Source organism: Primulina tabacum, chromosome 10, assembly GCF_025594145.1.
Source record: "Primulina tabacum isolate GXHZ01 chromosome 10, ASM2559414v2, whole genome shotgun sequence".
NCBI classification, from domain to species: Eukaryota; Viridiplantae; Streptophyta; class Magnoliopsida; order Lamiales; family Gesneriaceae; genus Primulina; species Primulina tabacum.
Window position 1 is genome coordinate 31,712,241 of NC_134559.1, and position 20,689 is coordinate 31,732,929.

Sequence of the window (20,689 nt, forward strand, 5' to 3'; positions counted from 1 at the left end):
CATTCAAGTTCTACTCGCATCTTATGTTTCTCCAGTTCCCCTCACAGATTATTTTGAACTTAACTGTCATCGACACCACTATCAAAATCCACTATGTGTGCATAAAAAGATTGCAATTCACCGGGGGATTCATAACGAGTGAAAAGACTAAGCAACATGCTGTTCATTTAGCCCAAAATCATCTTTGGCTACCAATTTACTAGTTTCACCGTCATCTGACACTCATGCAAGACAAATACGAAAAACGACCCCCTCATACTAAGGGTGTGCAATGTTCCCATTGCACAAAAAAAAAAACAAAACACAGAATTGCACACACGAATGCAAACACGGAATAAAACTGCAAACTAAATGCTAGACTGAAACAACGGTAAGAAATAAAACATAAAGCAGGAAAAAAAACTCAAATTAAAAAAAAAACGCGAAGAAAAGGGAAACAGTGAACTCCCCTGATCAAGGCTCCTACTCGTCTTGCTCCGGTGGCGGCTCTCCTAAATCCTCCAGTCTCATCCTCATTGGCTTTCTCCATGGATGGTTGGCATTAAAGTATGCCACTATTTCAGCTTTTTCTTCGTCCAAATCGTCATCCTCCAATTCAGTTGTGAGGGTGGCTTCCAATGGGTCTTTCATGGCCTCCTGCACAAAATTACACACAAGCGAATCCACATCATCAATTCTAAAACAATTATCGGTGTACAGTGTGTGCTTAAGAGCAGTAAAGACGTCAAAAGTAATTTCTTCTTCGCCCACTCTTAATCTCAACTTCCCTTCTTGAACATCAATCAGGGCCTTGCCACTCGCAAGGAATGGTTTCCCCAAAATCAAGGGCATCTCCACGTCTTCCTCCATGTCAAGTACTACAAAATCTGCAGGAATTATGATTTTTTCCACCTTTACCAGGACGTCCTCTATGACTCCTCGCGGGTATTTGACAAATCTGTCTGCTAGTTGCAAGGACATCCTCATTGGCTTAGGTTCTCGTAATCCGAGTTTCCTGAATACAGATAACGGCATAAGATTTATACTTTCTCCAAGATCACACAAGGCTTTATGAAAAAAAATATCACCAATTACGCAAGGAATAGAAAAATTCCCTGGTTTTTTTAGTTTCGGTGGTATCTTGTTTTGTACCAATGCAGGGCAGTTCTCAGTCAAGTTTACCGTCATGTGATCCTCCAACTTCCGCTTTTTAGCTAAAATGTCCTTCAGAAATTTAGCATAGCTCGGCATTTGCATCAGAGCATCAGCAAAAGGAATATTAATGTTCAATTCTTTGAATACCTCCAAGAACTTACCGAATAGTGCATCCAATTTAGCCTTTTTTAATGCTGCAGGGAAAGGTGGGGGAATTGCAATTGTAGATTGTGTAGTTGGTGTGGGTGTAGATTTAGAAGATTTATTTATAGATGTGCAACCGCTCCGTCTCATTGATCTTCTTTTTCTTTCTCTTCATGTTCAAGTACTTTTCCGCTCCTCAACGCTATGGCTTTCACTTGCTCTTTCGGGTTAGTTTCCGTGTTGCTCGGCAAGGTGCCCGGTTCTCTGCTCGTGATCATTTTAGCCAACTGACCTATCTGATTCTCCAAGCCTTTTATTGATGCATCCTGGTTTTGCAGTTTAGTCTCGGTGGCTGAAATGAACTTAGACATCATTTGCTCCAAACTAGATTTCTCATCTCGAGGCTCATGTCGATACATCGGTTGCTTACTATACTGTTGTCCTCCTCGTGGTCGAGCCTGACTGCCTTGAACACCCCATGAGAAGTTTGGGTGTTGTCTCCATCCAGGATTGTATGTATTTGAATAAGGATCATTCTTCTGACGGTTTTGAATCCCCACTTGATTCACTGGTGCCTCCTCTTTCACATAGAAAGGACCACTGTCTTGACAATCCTTAACATAGTGTTCTCCTCCGCATTTTTCAAAAAATATCTCTTGCAGGCGCATCTCTGTCCCGTTTACGTTCATGTTGTCTATTTTCCTGTTAAGTGCTTCTAATTGTGCAGTGATAGCTGAAAAATCAGTTACCTGGTGTACTCCTGCATTCCTTCGCTGAGTGTTCCTCTCAGATTAAGGGTGATAGCTGCTAGTAGCCATCTCCTCTAGTAACTCATACCCCTCTTCGGCCATTTTCCTCAACAGATTTCCGCATGCCGCAGCATCTATCATGGTTCGGTTAGATGAAATTAAACCATAAGGAATCGGCAAAGAAATTTTTCCAAAAATAGGTGGCGGTCGGGCGGTATAAAATTACCGCTCGAGCGCCACACCTTCTGTAACTTGCATGGGGAAATGCGGCAGTCGCGCTCGGGCGGTAGAAAATTACCCCCCGAGCGCCGAGTATTCTGTAAGTTTTCTTCTCGGTAAGCATTTCTCGCGCCCGGGCGGTAGCGGTTGAAAATTACCGCCCGAGCGCCATCCTCTCTGGAGATTTGCTGCTCGGATCACCTCTCGCGCCCGAGTGGTGAGTCTTTTGTAAGTTTTTTTCCTTGGCTCGCACACTTTGCTGCAATTTCGGTTTTCCGGTCATTTTGCCTGCAAATTTGTCACTCACAAGTGAGAAATGATAAAATGCATATGCTTACTCTAAAACGAACAAAATGTCAATGAAATGTACGCATGCACAATGCAAACACACACAAACTAATGCAATAAAACACGTAATAACCACACCTATCAAATTAGATCGAATTTTGTTTTAAACCAAGCGGAAACTCGAAATAATCATTCGTTAAGAATGCGAATCAGTTTAAACTTTTAAATTGTGCAAATTGATTAAATATTTTACGGAGGATCAATTCTTTCATATATCAGTTCAGTTATGGTGAAAACTTGACTGATAACAGCTTGAACTGATCAAATCAGTTTTAAAACGAAAGTTAAGCAGTTAAATACACAAGATATGTATATGGATGTTCGAAAACTTCAACTGCTCCTATATCACCCCTTCTACCACCTCGGGTAGGTTCTACTAGAAAACTTTGATTTATACAATACCTTGTATAAATTCACTCAGCTTAGGACTTACCCTACTGCCTAACTTAACTCCTAGCCTGGACTGAAGACAACGCCTTCCAGCCAACACTTGTTTAACTTCTATGTGTGAAAGACTACATACACTAGTTTTACGTCTTTGTGCAAGACTCTGTTAGCTAGTCAATAAGCTCAACTCTCTATATATGTGAGTGATTTTCTGTGTGCGTGTGTGAGAACTGAACTAGGAATACAAGACGAAGGTGTTCTCACACACTTGAGAATTTTGCTTCTATGCTAAGAAGTTGGCATGCCCTATTTCTCTTTAGAACTTCACACACTTCTTGTTATTGTCTTCACTGATCTTCATCTTCTATTTATAGGCACGAAACTTGATCGTACAACGAGACTCAATTATTGTATCTGTTGCATTTTAAGTATGTTCCTCGATATTTGTCTTGTATTTTCCGACAACCATTCGGGACGTTTTGACTTTAAGCACTGCTGCAATGTCATTATTGTCCTTTGACTGGACAAAAGCTTTTCCTCCGTTTGCACAGCTGGATTCCATTGAATAAGCTTGTCGTTTTTCGCAAAATGATTCATGCATAACTGATGTTCTGAGCTGGTAAGTTGAACTGATCTTTAACCGGTTCGGTGAAATCAGTTGGCTCGTCATTTGAACTGATTTCACTGCTTTAGTTGAACTGGTTAGCTGGACTCTTCATCAGTTGATCTCTTCATCAGCTGTCCGGGCTTCTGAAGTTCTTCTGCTGAACTGTCTATCAGCTGGACAATCAATTGAACTGGTGTTTTGATATTTCAATTGAACTGATTCAATTTAGGCAATCAGTTGGAGCTTTCAGTTTGCGTCTCGATAGCTTCAGTTTTGGCTTGATAACTGATCATTTTGAATCCTGATCAGTTTCAGTTTCTGCGCACTTAGGTAAATTCATTAGAAACAAAATAACAAGTTTTGTTAACATCAAAATCAAGATTGCAAACATGAAATGTTCCAACAATCTCCCCCTTTTTTATGATCACAAAACTTGAGTGATCAAAACGATTTAAAATTTTACTGATTCTCCCTATTTGTGAATCAAAAACATTTAAAACGATTAAAAAGAATTTTTCAGTTCGAGGGATAAGAAAGCTCTCCTTCATGAACTGATTTTAAAAATGAGTTAAAAAAAATTTAAAACATTTTTCAGTTCGAGGGATAATTCTAAAGAAAACTCCTCCTTAATAATTGAATTAAAAACTCCCCTTCAAAAATATAATCATTTACGTGATTTTAACAATGAGTTTTAGCATCATTTAACATTCAAGCAGTTCGGGCAACACATATGAAAATAGCAGTTCAGTTACATAAAAAATAATTGGATAAATGATGTTTATTTAATCAAATACGCGTCCCTTTTGTACATTTAAGCGAACCAAATTTGTTAAAGGAAAGTGCTACTATAATAGAAAATTTTAAACAACATCAAATATCAGTTAGTTTATACATGCTAGAACTTGTTATACCAACAAATGGACAAATTGAATGCTTTGAAATGCGGCAATGATTTTGAGTCTCTTTTTGCCACAAGAGCAGCTAATTTGTCTTGGACTTGATCTCTGTGCTGGCTAACTGGTCAAGCTGACTCAAACTGAACTCAACTGATGCTGAACCGCATTAATCATCTACTGTGATCTGATATGGCAGTTAAGCGACGGTATACAGCTGATGATTAAGCTCTAATTTAATCATCTAGCATTTCAGCTTAGCTGGGTTTTGTCTGTTTATCAGCTTGAACTGGCAGGATGGCAACTGAAATCTTGTCCATCGATCAGTTTAGCTGTTCTGCTGTCAGTTGAACTCAAAACCCTGCAAGCTGCTAAAACAACAAAGTTGTGGAGTCGAGAGAAGTGGCTACAAAGTTAGTTGCAGAGCCAAAAACCTTATTTATTCCCACGACAATCTCACATAAAATTTTTAAGAGTGTTTTGAAAACTATTTTAAATACAATTTTGAAACATATTTTAAAATATTAGCTTTCAAATGTCCTTCTTAGAACAACTAGCTCTGATACCAATTAATAGGATCGGTTCGGGCACCTTTGAAGATACTTCAAACACAATTCAATGAGCTGCAATAGCTCGTGTTTTAGGAATGTAAACACCAATGAATTAGATCGAGTCTGGTTTAAACCAAGCGAAAAATTCTCGAAATAATCATTCGTTAAGAAAGCTAATCAGTTTAAAGCTTTTAACTTGTGTAAACTAATTAACTGAAATGTGACGAATACTACTTTAAAATGCTGCTAATATTTTTTTTAAAGCTCACATTTTTGAAAATAAACATTTAAATATTTTGCATGCATACAACCTTACTGAAAAATATGCCATTTAAAAATAATCATAAATTCTTTACAAATAAACTAGTGCAGTTTAAAATTGCCGACACTGCATAATATGTGTATATAAAAATAACTCTAATAAACATCCTGATAAGCATCACCAGAACAAAATCATCGTATCAAAATGTTCATGTCCACTCAAACTCATAAAAAGGTGATGTACATAAAAGTGTGGTCCTTGGGTCGTGTGCGCACATCCAGCCCTACCTACTCAGAATTCGGCACCTCCTGTCCCCTCATTGACATGCTCACCTACATCATTCTCACCGAGTGAGTCTAAAGACTCAACACACCTGTACCGTGAGAACAAATATATATATATACACACATATCATGCAGCAGTGAAAAATACCATATTCAACATACATTTCATGATCATGGAAAATCGTATGCAATATCTTAACCTGTCAAACATAATAACAATTATAGCACATATCATCATATCACCCTATACATGTTCATTTTATTAATTTGATTTTTTTTCGTCAGCTGTGATTTTCGTATTATCATGTCAGTCGATGAATCCATCTACGTGTAAGTGCAGTACCTGGCGGCGGTTATATCAGCACAACATTATCCACCCACTGAGCCTTGGCCTTACATATCATTGTATTAACATATTTGTATTAGTCACAACCAACTCCATTATTTCAAAAACATGTCATCATATTCATCACTTAATAAAACATGCATGTACATAAACTTTTCTTAAAATCAAGCATGCAACGTAATTTTCATAATTACATAAAAATCATATACATGATGCATAAAAATTTAAAAACATAATAAATTTGAGCTCAGGCCGTTGCCAGGACTAAAAACTCACATCGGGTGCAGAATGACCATTTTGCCCCTGGAAACCCAAAATGACAGTTTCAACCCCGGACCTCAAAATTTCGATCTGAAGCTTACCAAACTCCTTAAAACATCCCAAAACATAATTAAAAGTATTTCTTAGACGTAAAATCGAGCACGTTTCAAAGCTTAACTGATCAGTTTTAAAACTATGGCCGAGGCCCCGGTTTCAATCCGAATCGACCCGAAACTTAACCAAATTTTTCGCAAACCTTTACCACAATCTAACAGCACCTAATACTCATACATCAGCCTACTAAGCACCACTAACAGCTCCTGCAGCTTCTGGATATTACTCGGCCCTCCACACATGAAAACCCTAAATGTCATCCCTCGACGCTAGCTCGATATCCGCCCTTAATATAGCCGAACCAAGACACCTAGGACTTAGACCAGACCCTACGGGACCCAACTGACAAGGACTTGTAGCCCCTCAAACGTCCCCTCACCCGTGCCCCTGAATAACTCGATCGGGTGACTTCGAGGCCATTTCCAGCCATGTTCAAGCCATCATGGACCATGACTTCGACCCACCAGGGTCTGGTTCTTGGTTAAGGAAAGCCCTTGAACAGCCGGCTCTGCCCTTCACCTCAAACCCTAAGAAACCGAAACTCCCCAAAGGAATAAACCTCTCGGCCTCCACCCTACATCGTCCAGCCCTTAAAACTAGCTTCTTATCTCCTCCATACCATCGAGTACAGCCCCTTAGTGACCAAAAACCGGCATCCCTTCGCACCAAAATAAGGAAACATTAGTTGCACACAAGTTCAACGCATATACGTGTCAAAACCTTTACAAAAATGATGCTATATGGGTGACCAACGAATTATCATGCAAATATATACATAAACACGCATAAACATGGTGTAAATTATGAAAAATGAGATACACAGTGTGCCTTGATGTTTTTACGCTAGAAAACTTGAAGATGCGGGCGTAGGATGAACACCGGAGAAGCGAGGAAGGGTTTTCTTGCAAGAAAGAGAGAGGGGTCGATGGTTGCTGTTTTTGGCTGCTGAAAATGGCGTGAGGGAGACTGATGGAATAGGGGTGGGAAGCTGCTAAGTTGGGGAATAGGTTTAGGGTTTGTTTTGTGTAGTAATTAAATAGTGAACAAAGTACTAATGGGCTCTAGATTGGATTTGAAAAGGGTTAAATTGGTTTTGAGCCCATTATGCACTAAACCAAACCCAAAAATCCCAAAAACGCTTCCAAAAAATATTTCGTTTTGGTACGTTTTTGAAAATATCGCCCGAGCCCTCAAAAAGTTCTCTGAATCATTCAACTTTGCGTGCCGGCTAAAAATAGAACCCGACAAGTAAAAATACCTACCAAGGCCCATTTTTGAAAAAAAATTATTCAATAAAAATATTTTTCCTGAATATCCCCGATCTCCGTTCCTCGTTCGAGCGCGAAATACAACTAGAAACCCTAATGCGTGAGACTTTAAAATAATCATGAAATGAATCCTATCATGAAATAATTATGCATTAAATGCATAAAATCAATTAAAAATGATTTAAATAAAACCCTAGATTGCATTCATTTATGTTACGAAATTTAAATTTCCTGGATCTTACAAACTGATATAAGGGAATTAGTTCTTGCTTATATCAGTTCAGTTATGGTGAGAACTGAACAAATAACAGCTTGAACTGATCAAATAAGTTTTAAAACGAAAGTTAAGCAGTTAAATACACAAGATATTTTTATGGATGTTTGAAGACTTCAACTGCTCCTACGTCATCCCTTCCAACACCTCGGGTAGGTTCCACTAGAAGACTTTGATTTATACAACACCTTGTATAAATCTACTAAGCTTAGGACTTACCCTACTGCCTAACTTAACTCCTAGCCTAGACTGAAGACAACACCTTCCAGCCAACACTTGTTTAACATCTATGTGTGGCAGACCACTTACACAAGTGTTACATCTTTGTGCAAGACTCACTCATCTAGTCAATAAGCACAAGTCTCTGTATATGTGAGAGATTGTGTGTGTGCGTGTGTGAGAACTGAACTATGAATACAAGACGAATGTGTTCTCACACACTTGAGAATTTTGCTTCTATGCTAAGCAGTTGGCATGCCTTATTTCTCTTTAGAACTTCACACACTTCTTGTTATTGTCTTCGCTGATCTTCATCTTTTATTTATAAGTGCGAAGCTTGTTAGTACAGTGAGGCTCAATTATTGTATCCGTTGCATTTTGAATTCGTTCCTCGATATTTGTCTTGTACTTCCAACTACCATTCTGAAAAGTTTTGGCTTTAAGCACTGCAGCAATGTCTATTATTGTCCTGTGAATGGACACAAGCTTTTCCTCAATGCGCATAGTTGGATTCCATTGAATAAGCTTGTCATTTTCTGCAAACTGATTGATTCCTAACTAATGTTATGAGCTGGTTAGTTGAATTGATATTGAACTGGTTCAATGAAATCAGTTCATGCTCGTCAGCTGAACTGATTTTGCTGCTTCAGTTGAACTGGTTAGCTGGACTCTTCATCAGCTGTTCAGGCTTCTGAAGGTCTTCTGCTGAACTGCCTATCAGCTGGACAATCAGTTGAACTGGTCTTTTGATATTTCAGTTGAACTGATTTAGTTAGACAATCAGTTGGCGCTTTCAGTTTGCTTCTCGATAGCTTAAGTTCTTGCTCGATAACTGATCAGTTCGAATCCTGATCAGTTCCAGTTTCTGCGCACAGACAAATTCATTAGAAAAAAATAACTAGTTTTGTTAACATCAAAATCAAGATCGTGAACATGAAATGTTCCAACAGTCACAAATACTACAACTGAATTGTCGTAATATAATATTAATGACTTAGACATAAAATTCACAATTCTAACCCAAAAATGAAACTCCTTAACATACACTATACAATAGTTCTTCAAAATAAGAATAAGTATTTAGTTGATAAATTAAAATAATTATTTATACTAAATAATTTTTGAACGTGTGTTAAAAAAATATGTATTTTAGAATATCAGAGTTAAAACGATATAAAATACATATAGAGATTGAGATATGCGAGAGAAAATAAATGCAGATCATAAAAATTACATTATATTCATATACAGACACACATAACGACAGGATCGGTTGGTAGGTGAAAGTGTGTTTATAAGGGGGAGTTGAATAAACACTAGGTAATTATATCACCTTTTCGAATAATGACTAAGTTTAGTGATAAGCTGAACTCGGGAATATTGTTATGTCATTATCCACCAGTTAACTAATCAAAGTGCGGAAATAAACTGACTGACAGATAGAATTTAACTGAAATTAAGAGACACAAGATATATGGAGGTTCGGAGATTTCAATCACTCATACGTCACACCTTCTGTCTAAAAAATAAGATATTCACTAAAAGACTTTGATCAATACAAGACTTGTACAGACCCCCTTCAATTTTGGACTTAACAATGCCAAAGTAAAACTCTTAGTTTCAATACAGTTTATCAGTTCTCAATCTGAAACTACTTAGCACAACTGATCTCTTTAAGATCGAATAATACAAAGATATATATAGCCCTTGAATGCTATGAATATATACGCTAAGTGTGAGCTTTTGAAATCTTTGAATATGAAAAGAAAGCTTTGTGAGGATTTCAGCAGAATAACAACTTGGTTCTGTATATCACTTGTTTTCTCAGCTGCTATTCTCGGCTATTTATAGGCTTTGCTTCCAACGGTAACAATAAGTGCGTTTGAATCTTTCTATCCGTTGTTTGTCACGTCAATATCCTTCTGACAGTCGTACACTGTAGCTTTGCTGATATGCTGCGTTCCCACTACATGTTACAGTCTTATTTTGTACAGTTGTCTGTTGATAGTTACATTCCTTAACTGATGACGTGTCACACTATCTTATCAGTTTGACACAGCCGATAGAATTAGCTGATAGATCTCAACCGATTGCAGTAAGATTGATCAGTTCCAATTGATTATGCAGTTACCTACACAATTCAGTTAGTTTAGTTCAGTTGCCTTGTCTGCGAACTAATCTTCAGTAAGCAACTAACAGTTTGCGTATATTTTGGATCCGTTCTAATCAGTCTTCTTGATCAGTTATTTTAATCTTTATTCGCTCAGTTTATCAAACTTCTGTAATTAAGTTTCAAACAATTTCTCCATTTTTTGTGTTTGACAAAACTTAGAAAATAAGAACTGATCAAGCTAAATCTCTTGTAGATAAAATAATCTTTAATTAATCAACTCTTTCAATGTACAAATTCGTACAAAAAATGAAAGAATAAAATAATCTTCGGCTGAAAATAAATTCTTCAAAATCTTCCAAACTCTTCAACTGATTAAGAATATAGAGACTGTCTTCTAACTGATCTGGATCTCTTTATTTCTTTGCTCTTTTATCAGCTGGTCCTTGATCAATCAGTTGACTAGGTCTCTTCTTTAATTGTGTTTGCTGATCTTCTTCTTTTTATTCTTCCACGTTTTAGTCAAATCTGTCAACTCTGCTGGTTAAAGCACGGACTTCCGAAGTTTTGATAAGGCATGCACTATATGTTCTTGCAACAAATCCATTCTCTTTGTGACCACATTCTCGAGGAAATCCATGCAGTTTGTGAACACTTCTTGAGCTTGGAAATGAGCTTGAATCGTCACCCGGTCCTTCTTGAACAGATCTATTTGGAAAAATAGTGAAGTAATATCCTTTGTGACTTGTTGTAAACTGTTGAGATTCTTTTCCTTTATAGAATCAATCTTCAAGGTGTGCAACAGCTGAGTTGATTTGATGTCAAAGATGGAGGATATCACATCGTGAAGGTTGGACTGAATATCTTCGATCATGGATTCAGTGTCCATTGGTATATTAGGAGATAAAGCTGCAGAGGATTCAGGTTCCTGCTCCTTGTCTTCTTGATGAAAGATTACCAAGGCTCTATCATTTGATTCAGTCGCAATGGTAACAATTTCTGATTCATCTTCTAGTATTGCTTCCTGTTGTAGTTCTGGAGGAAGGAAGAATTCGGAGGATCAGTTGAGCTGGAAGGCTCGTTAGTTTTCTTATCAGCTGAGACTGTAGCTGGTTCTTCATTTGGTTGAACAACTGAAACTGTAGGTGGCTGTTCAGTTTGCACTTCTTCAATTTGGTACATGTGCATATGAGCCACGTCAGTGTTAGCTAGAACTTTTTGTTCAGTCGTGGTAGCCGACTGAACTGGTTCTTAATTTTGTTGCAAAACAGCCTCTGCGGTTGGTTGTTTAGTTACGTTCGGTTCTTCAGCTGCTACTGTAGATAAAATATTTAGCTGAATATTAGTGGCGACAAATTTTATGACTTCGTCGATGTTCGCCAATGACAACTCAGCATCAGTGTAGAGCTGAAGATCTGCAGTAGAAGATTGAGGAACTGAAGGAGTTAGTTAAGCATCCTTTGAGGAAGGAGCAGTTGTTGCCTCAGTTGATTCAGCAACTGGATTCTGAAATGGCTCTGGTTGTTGAACTGATGGTTCAAATTGTTCTTCAGATGAAGGAAGTTGAGAAATTGTCGGAATAATCAACTCTTGATCCATTTCCCAACTCTTGATTTACATCTGTAGTGACATAAGATCCGTGTCCAGTTGATCATTAACTGTTTTGTCATTGAAAGCAGTCGGGCTGGTTGGATCATAGTTTTGACGGAGCTGAGTGATCAGTTGAACGAGTTTCTTGACACGCACCAGATCAAAGAAGTATGTCTTCCTTTCCAGTGCTTGAACAATTGATGCAACTTTGACCACCTTCAAGACCACAGTTTCCAAAGCAATAAATTTCTTCAAAATTGCTTTCTTCTGTAACTATTTCGCAAAAACTTCAGTTTGAAATCGAACCCACTCATTGTAAGTTTTCAGCTTTGATTCAGCAAACTCATTGACCTCGTTCCAAATCAGGTCGATATGAGTTTGAATTGAGCTTGTTGGTCGGGGCTCTTCACTCAATTTGCCCTTCCCTTTTGGGTCAGTTAGGACATGAGAGATACTCAGTCCTGATGCAGTTGAATCTATTTTCTCCATAATGACTACTCCTTTTGTTCTTGCAAATGGGAGAGTAGTTGGAGTATTGATGGAGATAATTGGATCTTGGACTCCTGCTTATTTTTTCTTATCACCAGACTTGGTGATAATCTTCTTGGATGGATCAGTTGGTGGAGGTAATTGACCCTCAGTTGAAGACTCGACTGAAACTGCCCTTAGAGGTATGGTACTGATGGGCTGTTTAGCTCCAGTCAGTGTCAATCGATCAGCTGGGATTGTATTTAAAACAACTGCCGATTTGGTCTTGAGAGTTCTTGGCTTCTTCAGGATTTTGGGAAAATGAGTTTTCTCAGAATTAGTCTCATTGATAATCAGTTTCCTTTTGATTGTATTTTTCTGAGTTATCTTCTTGATTGATTTGGGAGCATCCTGTGTCCCAATCTCCTTCTTCACTTTGATAAACTACTTAGGTGACATGTACAGCTTGACCTTTGGCAGCTGAACACTCTTGGCATTGAAAATCTTGAATTTGGATGACTTCTCAGATGAGTCATCCACAAAACCTTTGTTCTTTAACAGATAGATGAGTTGTACAGCATATCCCTTGGACTGTTTGGATGTTTGAATCATGTTCTTCATAATGGAAAATATGATGGCTGACCAATTTAGTTTGTGTCCAGCCATAATCGCAGTCATCACTTGGAACTTTTCCAAGGTGAGAGCAGCAAATGAACCGGCTTTAGCATGTATTCCTTGGCCACGATGTCAGCCAACAGCTGAATCTCAGGCTTCAGCTCTTTATTCAGATCAGAGACCTTGATCTTCCGTCCTTCTGCAGTTAACAGCGTCTGCATTTCCTCCACATAAGATGTTTTGACCTCAGAGATATTTGCCAGTCCATCAGAAGGTAGTTGGAAAAGATTGCTGAAAGAATATTCATCAATGGTCAGCAGTTGACTGTTGACGATTGTAGTGATTTTGCCCTTAGCAGAGATGAAACCATTGGCATTTAAATCTTGAATCTCTTTGGGATAGATTTCTTGAGATGATAGTCCCAGAAAGTTCTTCAGTCCAGCTGCTTCAAGTTTGAGAAAGACAACCTTGACAGCTTCGTATTTGACAGACAGAACTGAGTCAAAATCAATAGCCAATGCGTTGAGGATGTAAGCTGAGACTTGATTTGCCAATGTTGATAGTTGGAATATCTGCGAGAAAAAGTCTGAGTATTGGATTTGCTCTGAAGGTTGTAATGCGCGTAAAGAAACTGAAATGAAGCGGGTTCATTTCTTATGTTTGTGACTGATAAAATTTTTGGAACACGTGTCAGTCCAAGATAAAATCGTGTGTACGTGCGGTGAAAACGTGAACAGAAGTTAATGAACCACGTGGGGCCACGTTTGAAGTTACTATTTATGAATGACATTAATTAAATGCATGATTTAACAATCACATCACTTAATATGGAATACTTATTGAAACTTCTGCTTCTCGTTTTCTTAAAACGTGTTAGAAATTTTTTTTCCTTACATATATGTAAATACATTGAAAATACCTTGACACCATTTTTAAAATATGACAACCACTAATATTTAAAAATCCAAAGGAGAATAGTTTAAAGTATAAAATCGTCAAACGTTTTACCAACTTAAAAACAATATTTGAATAGTATAGCCCATACTATAACCTCTCAAAACCACTCATAACATAACTAAAAATCATAAAACATCTTTAACATAACTTAAAATCATAAATCATAACTAGTGCGGAAAACTAGTGTCGGTCATCGGGTTATGTGCACTTCAGTCCAACAAAGTAAACCTTTAAGACCTCCTTTAACATTATTATCATAATCACCTGCGTCAATTACACCTAGTGAGTCTAAGGACTCAACACACAATAATCTTGATAACAAGTACTACATATACAGATGACATACAACAGTGAAAATACTTGTACTTAAAATATCGTTTTCATGAAGATGCATAAACATTAAACATAACCATTTTCATGAACATTTTAATGATGTGTGAACTTTAAATAAAAATATTTTCCTAATGATGCATCAACTTTAAACTTAAACATTTTCATAAACTTTTCATAAATATTTTCATATCTTCATAAACATATTCATATGAACATGCTTAACATAAACCTCAACATTTTCTTTTTTATCATTTATCCTTTTATCATGAGCATATACATTTTTTCTTTTCCACATTTTGTAATATAAATCCTTTCATCATGAGTATATGCATATTTCCTTTTTATTGAATCCAGATCGTTAATTGTGACTTTCCTCATCTTCAAAAAGTCGATGGATCCATCTACATGTAACCACAGTACTGGGTGGCGGCAACACCAACAACACTCTCACCGGTCAACTGGGCCTTGGCCTATCCTCATCGAATGGAAATACGATCGTCGGGCTACCTCTGGGCCTTTTCCCATAAATGGACTTCCTCTGGGCCTTTTCCCACGCGATATCCCCATTCTTATCCTCATATCCCCAATAGTCACAATTACTTCACTTCCTTCAACGTTTTATATTTTCATCACTTTATAAAAATAATGCATTTAATATCCTTTTCTTTTTTTTGAACAAGAATGCAACATGACTTTTAACTTTATCGCTTCACAATAGATCATAAAATTCCATAACCTTTAAAATAAACTTTTTTGCATATAAGCATCCTTAAACATTTAAAATAATAATAATATCATAAAAACAGTATTCAGAGCACTGCCATGACGTTTACTAATTTTTAGGTGTAAAAAGACCGTTTTACCCCCTGGACGTAACATTTCACGTTTTTTACTTTTTCTTGGTTTCATTGATTCTAACATGTCCCAAATAATTATCTAAGCCTAAATTAAAATTTCCATAATTTTATTTAGCTTAAATACTTGACTTTATAATTAATTCGTAATTATACATTTTGAAGGCGTTTTAATCCCGAAAAATTACAAACTTTAACATAAAATTCCTAAATTTAAAACTTAGACTTTTTTTCATTATTTTAACCCTCGTGAACCATGACTCGACCCCCGTGAGCCATGTTTCAATTATTGTGTCCAAAGAAAACCCTAACATCACGCCCTAAGCCATACCCGAGCCACCCTCACGTTTGCACCACGTCAAGCTCGAGCCACCCCGAGCCATCTTCGGGCCAAACCTCTCCTGGACCCTCAAGAACCCTCTGGACCACTATGACCCCCATGAATCGAACAACAAACCGAAACCGAAGCATGCTAACCCAAAGAGCTGCAGCCGAGAACTCCCTAAATACAAGGACTCTACGTTTTTGTGTCTAGGTGGCTACCAGCAAGCCCAGCCCCTGAACCAACAACTCACACACCTTCCTAGGACCCTAAAGACTCGCCCCAGCCTAGCCTGTGAGCCCTGGTCCGAGCCCACCTTCCTTCACAAGCTGCGCAAGCCTGCGCGCTGCACTAGGGCTCTCGGGTAAGAGTCCTTGTTCGCAAGGATTCCTCCCAGCCCTCTTACTCGAGTCCTAGCATGGCTAGGACTCTTCCCTCGACTAAACCCTATTCCTGGCTAGCCCTGAACACAAGCCAAGACCAAGCCAGCCCCTTATACATTAAACCCGATCACCTAACCCCATGACAGGAAAATCTTCTCCTTCTTTTGTTTGCTTTTTGTTTAACATGTATGGTGATGTCTTAGGACCCTAAAAATCGTGAAGAAGCATCACTTGTTTATATCCTAACATCATGGCAGCCCTTGACACATATAGAACATGATTTGGAACATAAAACCATTAGTTTAACTCATGTATATGCAAAAATTCGAAAATAATAACAAGAACACCATGTTTTTCATACAACGTAATTAAAAACGATAGTACAATGTGATAGACGAGAAAAGGAGATGTATGGCATGCCTTTGCATCTTAAACGAACGAATATACGTTGACAATGAACAACGACAACGAGGAGACGACGGCTTGAACCCTTGCAAACTTTTGAACTTTTCTCCTTGAAATCAAGGTGTGTGCCGTGAATTTCTTGGGAGGGATTTTAAAATCTGATGGGGGGTGTGTGTGGCGTGGGTTGATGGGTTTAATGGGGTTAAATTGCACTTTAAATACTAAATAAAACACTAACCAAGGTCTAGGCCCATTATGAAAATTAATTAGGCCCAATAGCCCATTTAGTGTTTAATTAAAATATTAAAAATAATTTTTTTTAATAAAGTTTGTGAATTTATTAGCCGGGTTCCCAAAAAATTCGTATTTTTGTTGAAAATCCAACACCGATAAAAATTATGTCCTGGCGTATAAAATCACCTCAAAAGTCTTTATTTTCATAAATATGAAAAAACATCACTCATATTTAAAATAATTAATAACAATTATTTAATAAAAACTTTTTTCAATTTTCAGCCATCGGTCTCCATTCCTCGATGGCAACTGGAATAACCTTTAAAAATATATTTTAATGCAACCATGAAGAAAATATATTTTAAAAATGTCAATATGCACAACATAGTTAATTAATGCAATTAAAACAATTAATTGAAATACACAAGGGATTTAATAACTCGTATTCATGTAGTTCGCGTGGACCTTTAAATTTTCGGGGTATTACAATCTCCCCCCCTTAAATTGAATTTCGTCCCCGAAATTCGCTTATCCTCGATAATCAAAATTTTAGGCGTAGTTCTAGTATCCCAAAAATTTACGCTTCCACTGCTTTACTCTGATAAAACTTAATTCTAGAATGTCCTTACGTCTCCTTGATCCTAATTAAATTTTCCTTCTAAATCCTTATTTTGCAATTCGCAACTTGAAAAGACCCATAACGACTAAGTGCTATATTATTATAACCTCGAGTTTCAAATTTTCTTACAATTCATAATATGAAAAGATGGATGACCATACTTATCGTATATTACTTTCCTTATTTTATACCCAAAATATTCATCAACTTATCATATTTCAACCTTAAAATCCCAAGCACATCCGCTGACGCTTAGAATTTTCAAACCTAATATTGTTTCATCCTTAAAAACCCTTGATTAACATTCTTATAATGTTATAACCCAAGATATTTCAAGGTTCTAAGTATTCTTTCGAGCCCAAATCAACAAAATTCTTATCAGTTAACTCATTCAATTCTTACTTATTACTAAACTAGTCCCCAAATTCTTTAATAATTGCAAAATTATTTCTTACTTTCATCAAAAATCATCCCATTTGATCATTACTTTCGAAAATCCTATGATTAACCCATAAATTTTTGGCGTTCTTAATTTTCTTTTACAGGTTTCCCATAACATAATTTCAAAAATTTACACTTATTTACCCAAAAATCAATTCTCATAACTAGTCTTACCTTTCATTAAAACTTAAAATCCCAACTTATACATTTTCTTACTTTCAAATATCATCGCAGTATTCGAACCATTATTCCTTATGTCTAATTCCCAAAATTAACTCAACTAGTAACCATGAATCATAAATATTTTCTTAGAAAATCTACGTGTCCCAAAGACATTCATAATATCCACGATTAACTTATGGCCCAAATTGTAGAACGTCAATACTAAAACCCAAAAATCAACATAGTCCAATTCCACCGCAAATCCAACATGCATTGAAATCAAATAATTTCTTATTTCATATCATATCACGTTTAAAAATTATAAAGCATATAAATCATATCTTATCATAAATCCATTAAACATGTGACGTAAACATTTGATTCATATGATTATGCAGGTAACATCATACTGAATCATATAAAGAATGTATAACTTACAAATTGAGGCTTGAAAACTGATCTTTCCGGCGCTGATGGTGGCACAACCCTTTACAATACCTTTGCTCTGATACCAACTAAAACATCTCCTACTAGTTTTCTTAAAACGTGCTAGAAAATTTTTTTTCTTACATATATGCAAATACTTTGAAAATATCTTGACACCATTTTTAAAATATGACAACAACTTATATTTAAAAATCCAAAGGAGAATAGTTTAAAGCATAAAATCGTCAAACGTTTTACCAACTTAAAAACACTATTTGAAAAGTATAGCTCATACTATAACCTCTAAAAAAACACTCATAACATAAATAAAAGTCATAAAATATATTTAACATAACTTAAAATCATAAATCGTAACTCGTGTGGAAAACTAGCGTCAATCCTCGGGTTATGTGCACCTTCAGTCCAGCAAAGTCAACCATCAAGACCTCCCTTAACATTTTTATCATAATCACCTGCATCAATCACACATAGTGAGTCTAAAGACTCAACACACCATTATCTTGATAAAAATTACTACATATACAGATCACATACAACAGTGAAAATAATTGTACTAAAAATATTATTTTCATGAACATGCATAAACTTTAAACATAACCATTTTCATAAACATTTTAATGATGCGTGAACTTTAAATAAAAACATTTTCATAACGATGCATCAAATTTAAACATAAACATTTTCATAAATATTTTCATATCTTCATAAACATATTCATATGAACATGCATAACATAAACCTCAATATTTTCTTTTTTATCTTTTATTCTTTTATGATGAGCATATACATTTTTCCTTTTTCTCATTTTATAACATAAATCTTTTCATCATGAGTATATGCATATTTCCTTTTTATTGAACTCATATCGTTAATTGTGACTTTCTTCATCCTCAAAAAGTCGATGGATTCATCTACATGTAACCACAGTACTGGGCTGTGGGGACACCATCAATACTCTCACCGATCAACTGGGCCTTGGCCTATCCTCATCGAATGAAAATACGATCGCCGGGCTACCTCTGGCCTTTTCCCATAAATTGGCTCCCTCTAGGGCCTTTTCCCATAAATGGGCTCCCTCTAGTGCCTTTTCCCTCACGATATCCCCATTCTTATCCTCATATCCTCAATAGTCACAGTTACTTCACTTCCTTCAACGTTTTATATTTTCATCACTTTATAAAAATCATGCATTTAATATCATTTTCTTTTTCTATAAAAGAGCATGCAACTTGACTTTTAACTTTATCGCTTCATAATAGATCATAAAATTCCATAACCTTTAAAATAAACATTTTTGCATATAAACATCCTTAAACATTTAAAATAATCATAATAGCATAAAAACAGTATTCAGAGCCCTTCAATGACGTTTACTAATTTTTAGGTGTAAAAAGACCGTTTTACCCCTGGACGTAACATTTCACGTTTTGACTTTTTCTTGATTTCATTGACTCTAACATGTCCCAAATAATTATTTAAGCCTAAATTAAATTTTCATAATTTTATTTAGCTTAAATACAGGAATTTTTAATTAATTCATAATTAGACGTTTCGAAGGCGTTTTAATCCCGAAAAGTTACAAACCTTAGTATAAAATTCCTAAATTTAAAACTTAACCTTTTTATATTATTTTAACCCTCATGAACCATGACTCGACCCCCGTGAGCCATGTTTCAATTATTTTTTCCAAATAAAACCCTAACCTAATGCCCTAAGCCATACCCGAGCCACCCTCACGTTTGCATCGCGTCAAGCTCAAGCCAGCCCGAGCCATCTTCGGGCCACACCTCATCTGGACCCTCAAGGACCTTCTGGACCACTAGGACCCCTATGACTCAAACCACAACCTAAAACCGAAGCATGCCAACCCAAAGAGCTGCAGCCGAGAACTCCCTAAATACGTGGACTCTATGTTTTCGTGTCTAGGTCCCGAACAGCAAGCCTAGCCCCTGAACCAACCACTCACAAACCTTTCTAGGACCCTAAAGACTCGCCCTAGCCAAGCCTTTGAGCCCTGGACCGAGCCCACCTCCCTGCACAAGCTGTGCAAGCCTGCGCGCTGCACTAGGGCTCTCATGTAGGAGTCCTTGTTCGCAAGGACTCCTCCCAGCCCTCTTTGTCGAGTCTTAGAATGGCTAGGACTCTTCCCTCGACTAAACCCCATCCCTGGCTAGCCTTGAACACAAGCCAAGACCAAGCCAGCCCCTTATACATGAAACCCGATCACCTAATCCCATGACAGGAAAATCCTCTCCTTCTTTTGTTTTGTTGTTGTTTAACGTGTATGATGATGTCTTAGGACCTTAAAATCGTGAAGACGCATCCCATGTTTATATCCTAACATCATGGCAGCCCCTTGACACATATAGAACATGATTTGGAACATAAAACCATTAGTTTAACTCATGTATATGCAAAAATCCAAAAATAATAACAAGAACACCATGTTTTTCATACAACGTAATTAAAAACGATAGTACGATGTGATAGACGAGAAAAGGAGATGTATGGCGTACCTTTACGTTTTAAACTCACGAATATACGTTGAAGATGAAGAACGACAACGAGAAGACGACGGCTTGAACCCTGCAAACTTTTGAACTTTTCTCCTTGAAATAAAATCCGATGGGGTGTGTTTGTGGCGTGGGTTGAAGGGTTTAATGGGGTTAAATTGCACTTTAAATACTAA

General features: G+C 36.9%; 1 protein-coding gene across 1 annotated transcript; it reads right to left on the bottom strand.

Moving 5' to 3' along the window:
• Window positions 1–462: 462 nt before the first annotated feature.
• Window positions 463–1,428, bottom strand: LOC142505031 (uncharacterized). Its single transcript, XM_075617856.1, has one exon. The coding sequence runs from the start codon at window positions 1,426–1,428 to the stop codon at window positions 463–465; it is 966 nt and encodes a 321-aa protein (XP_075473971.1).
• Between the last annotated feature and the right edge of the window lie 19,261 nt (window positions 1,429–20,689).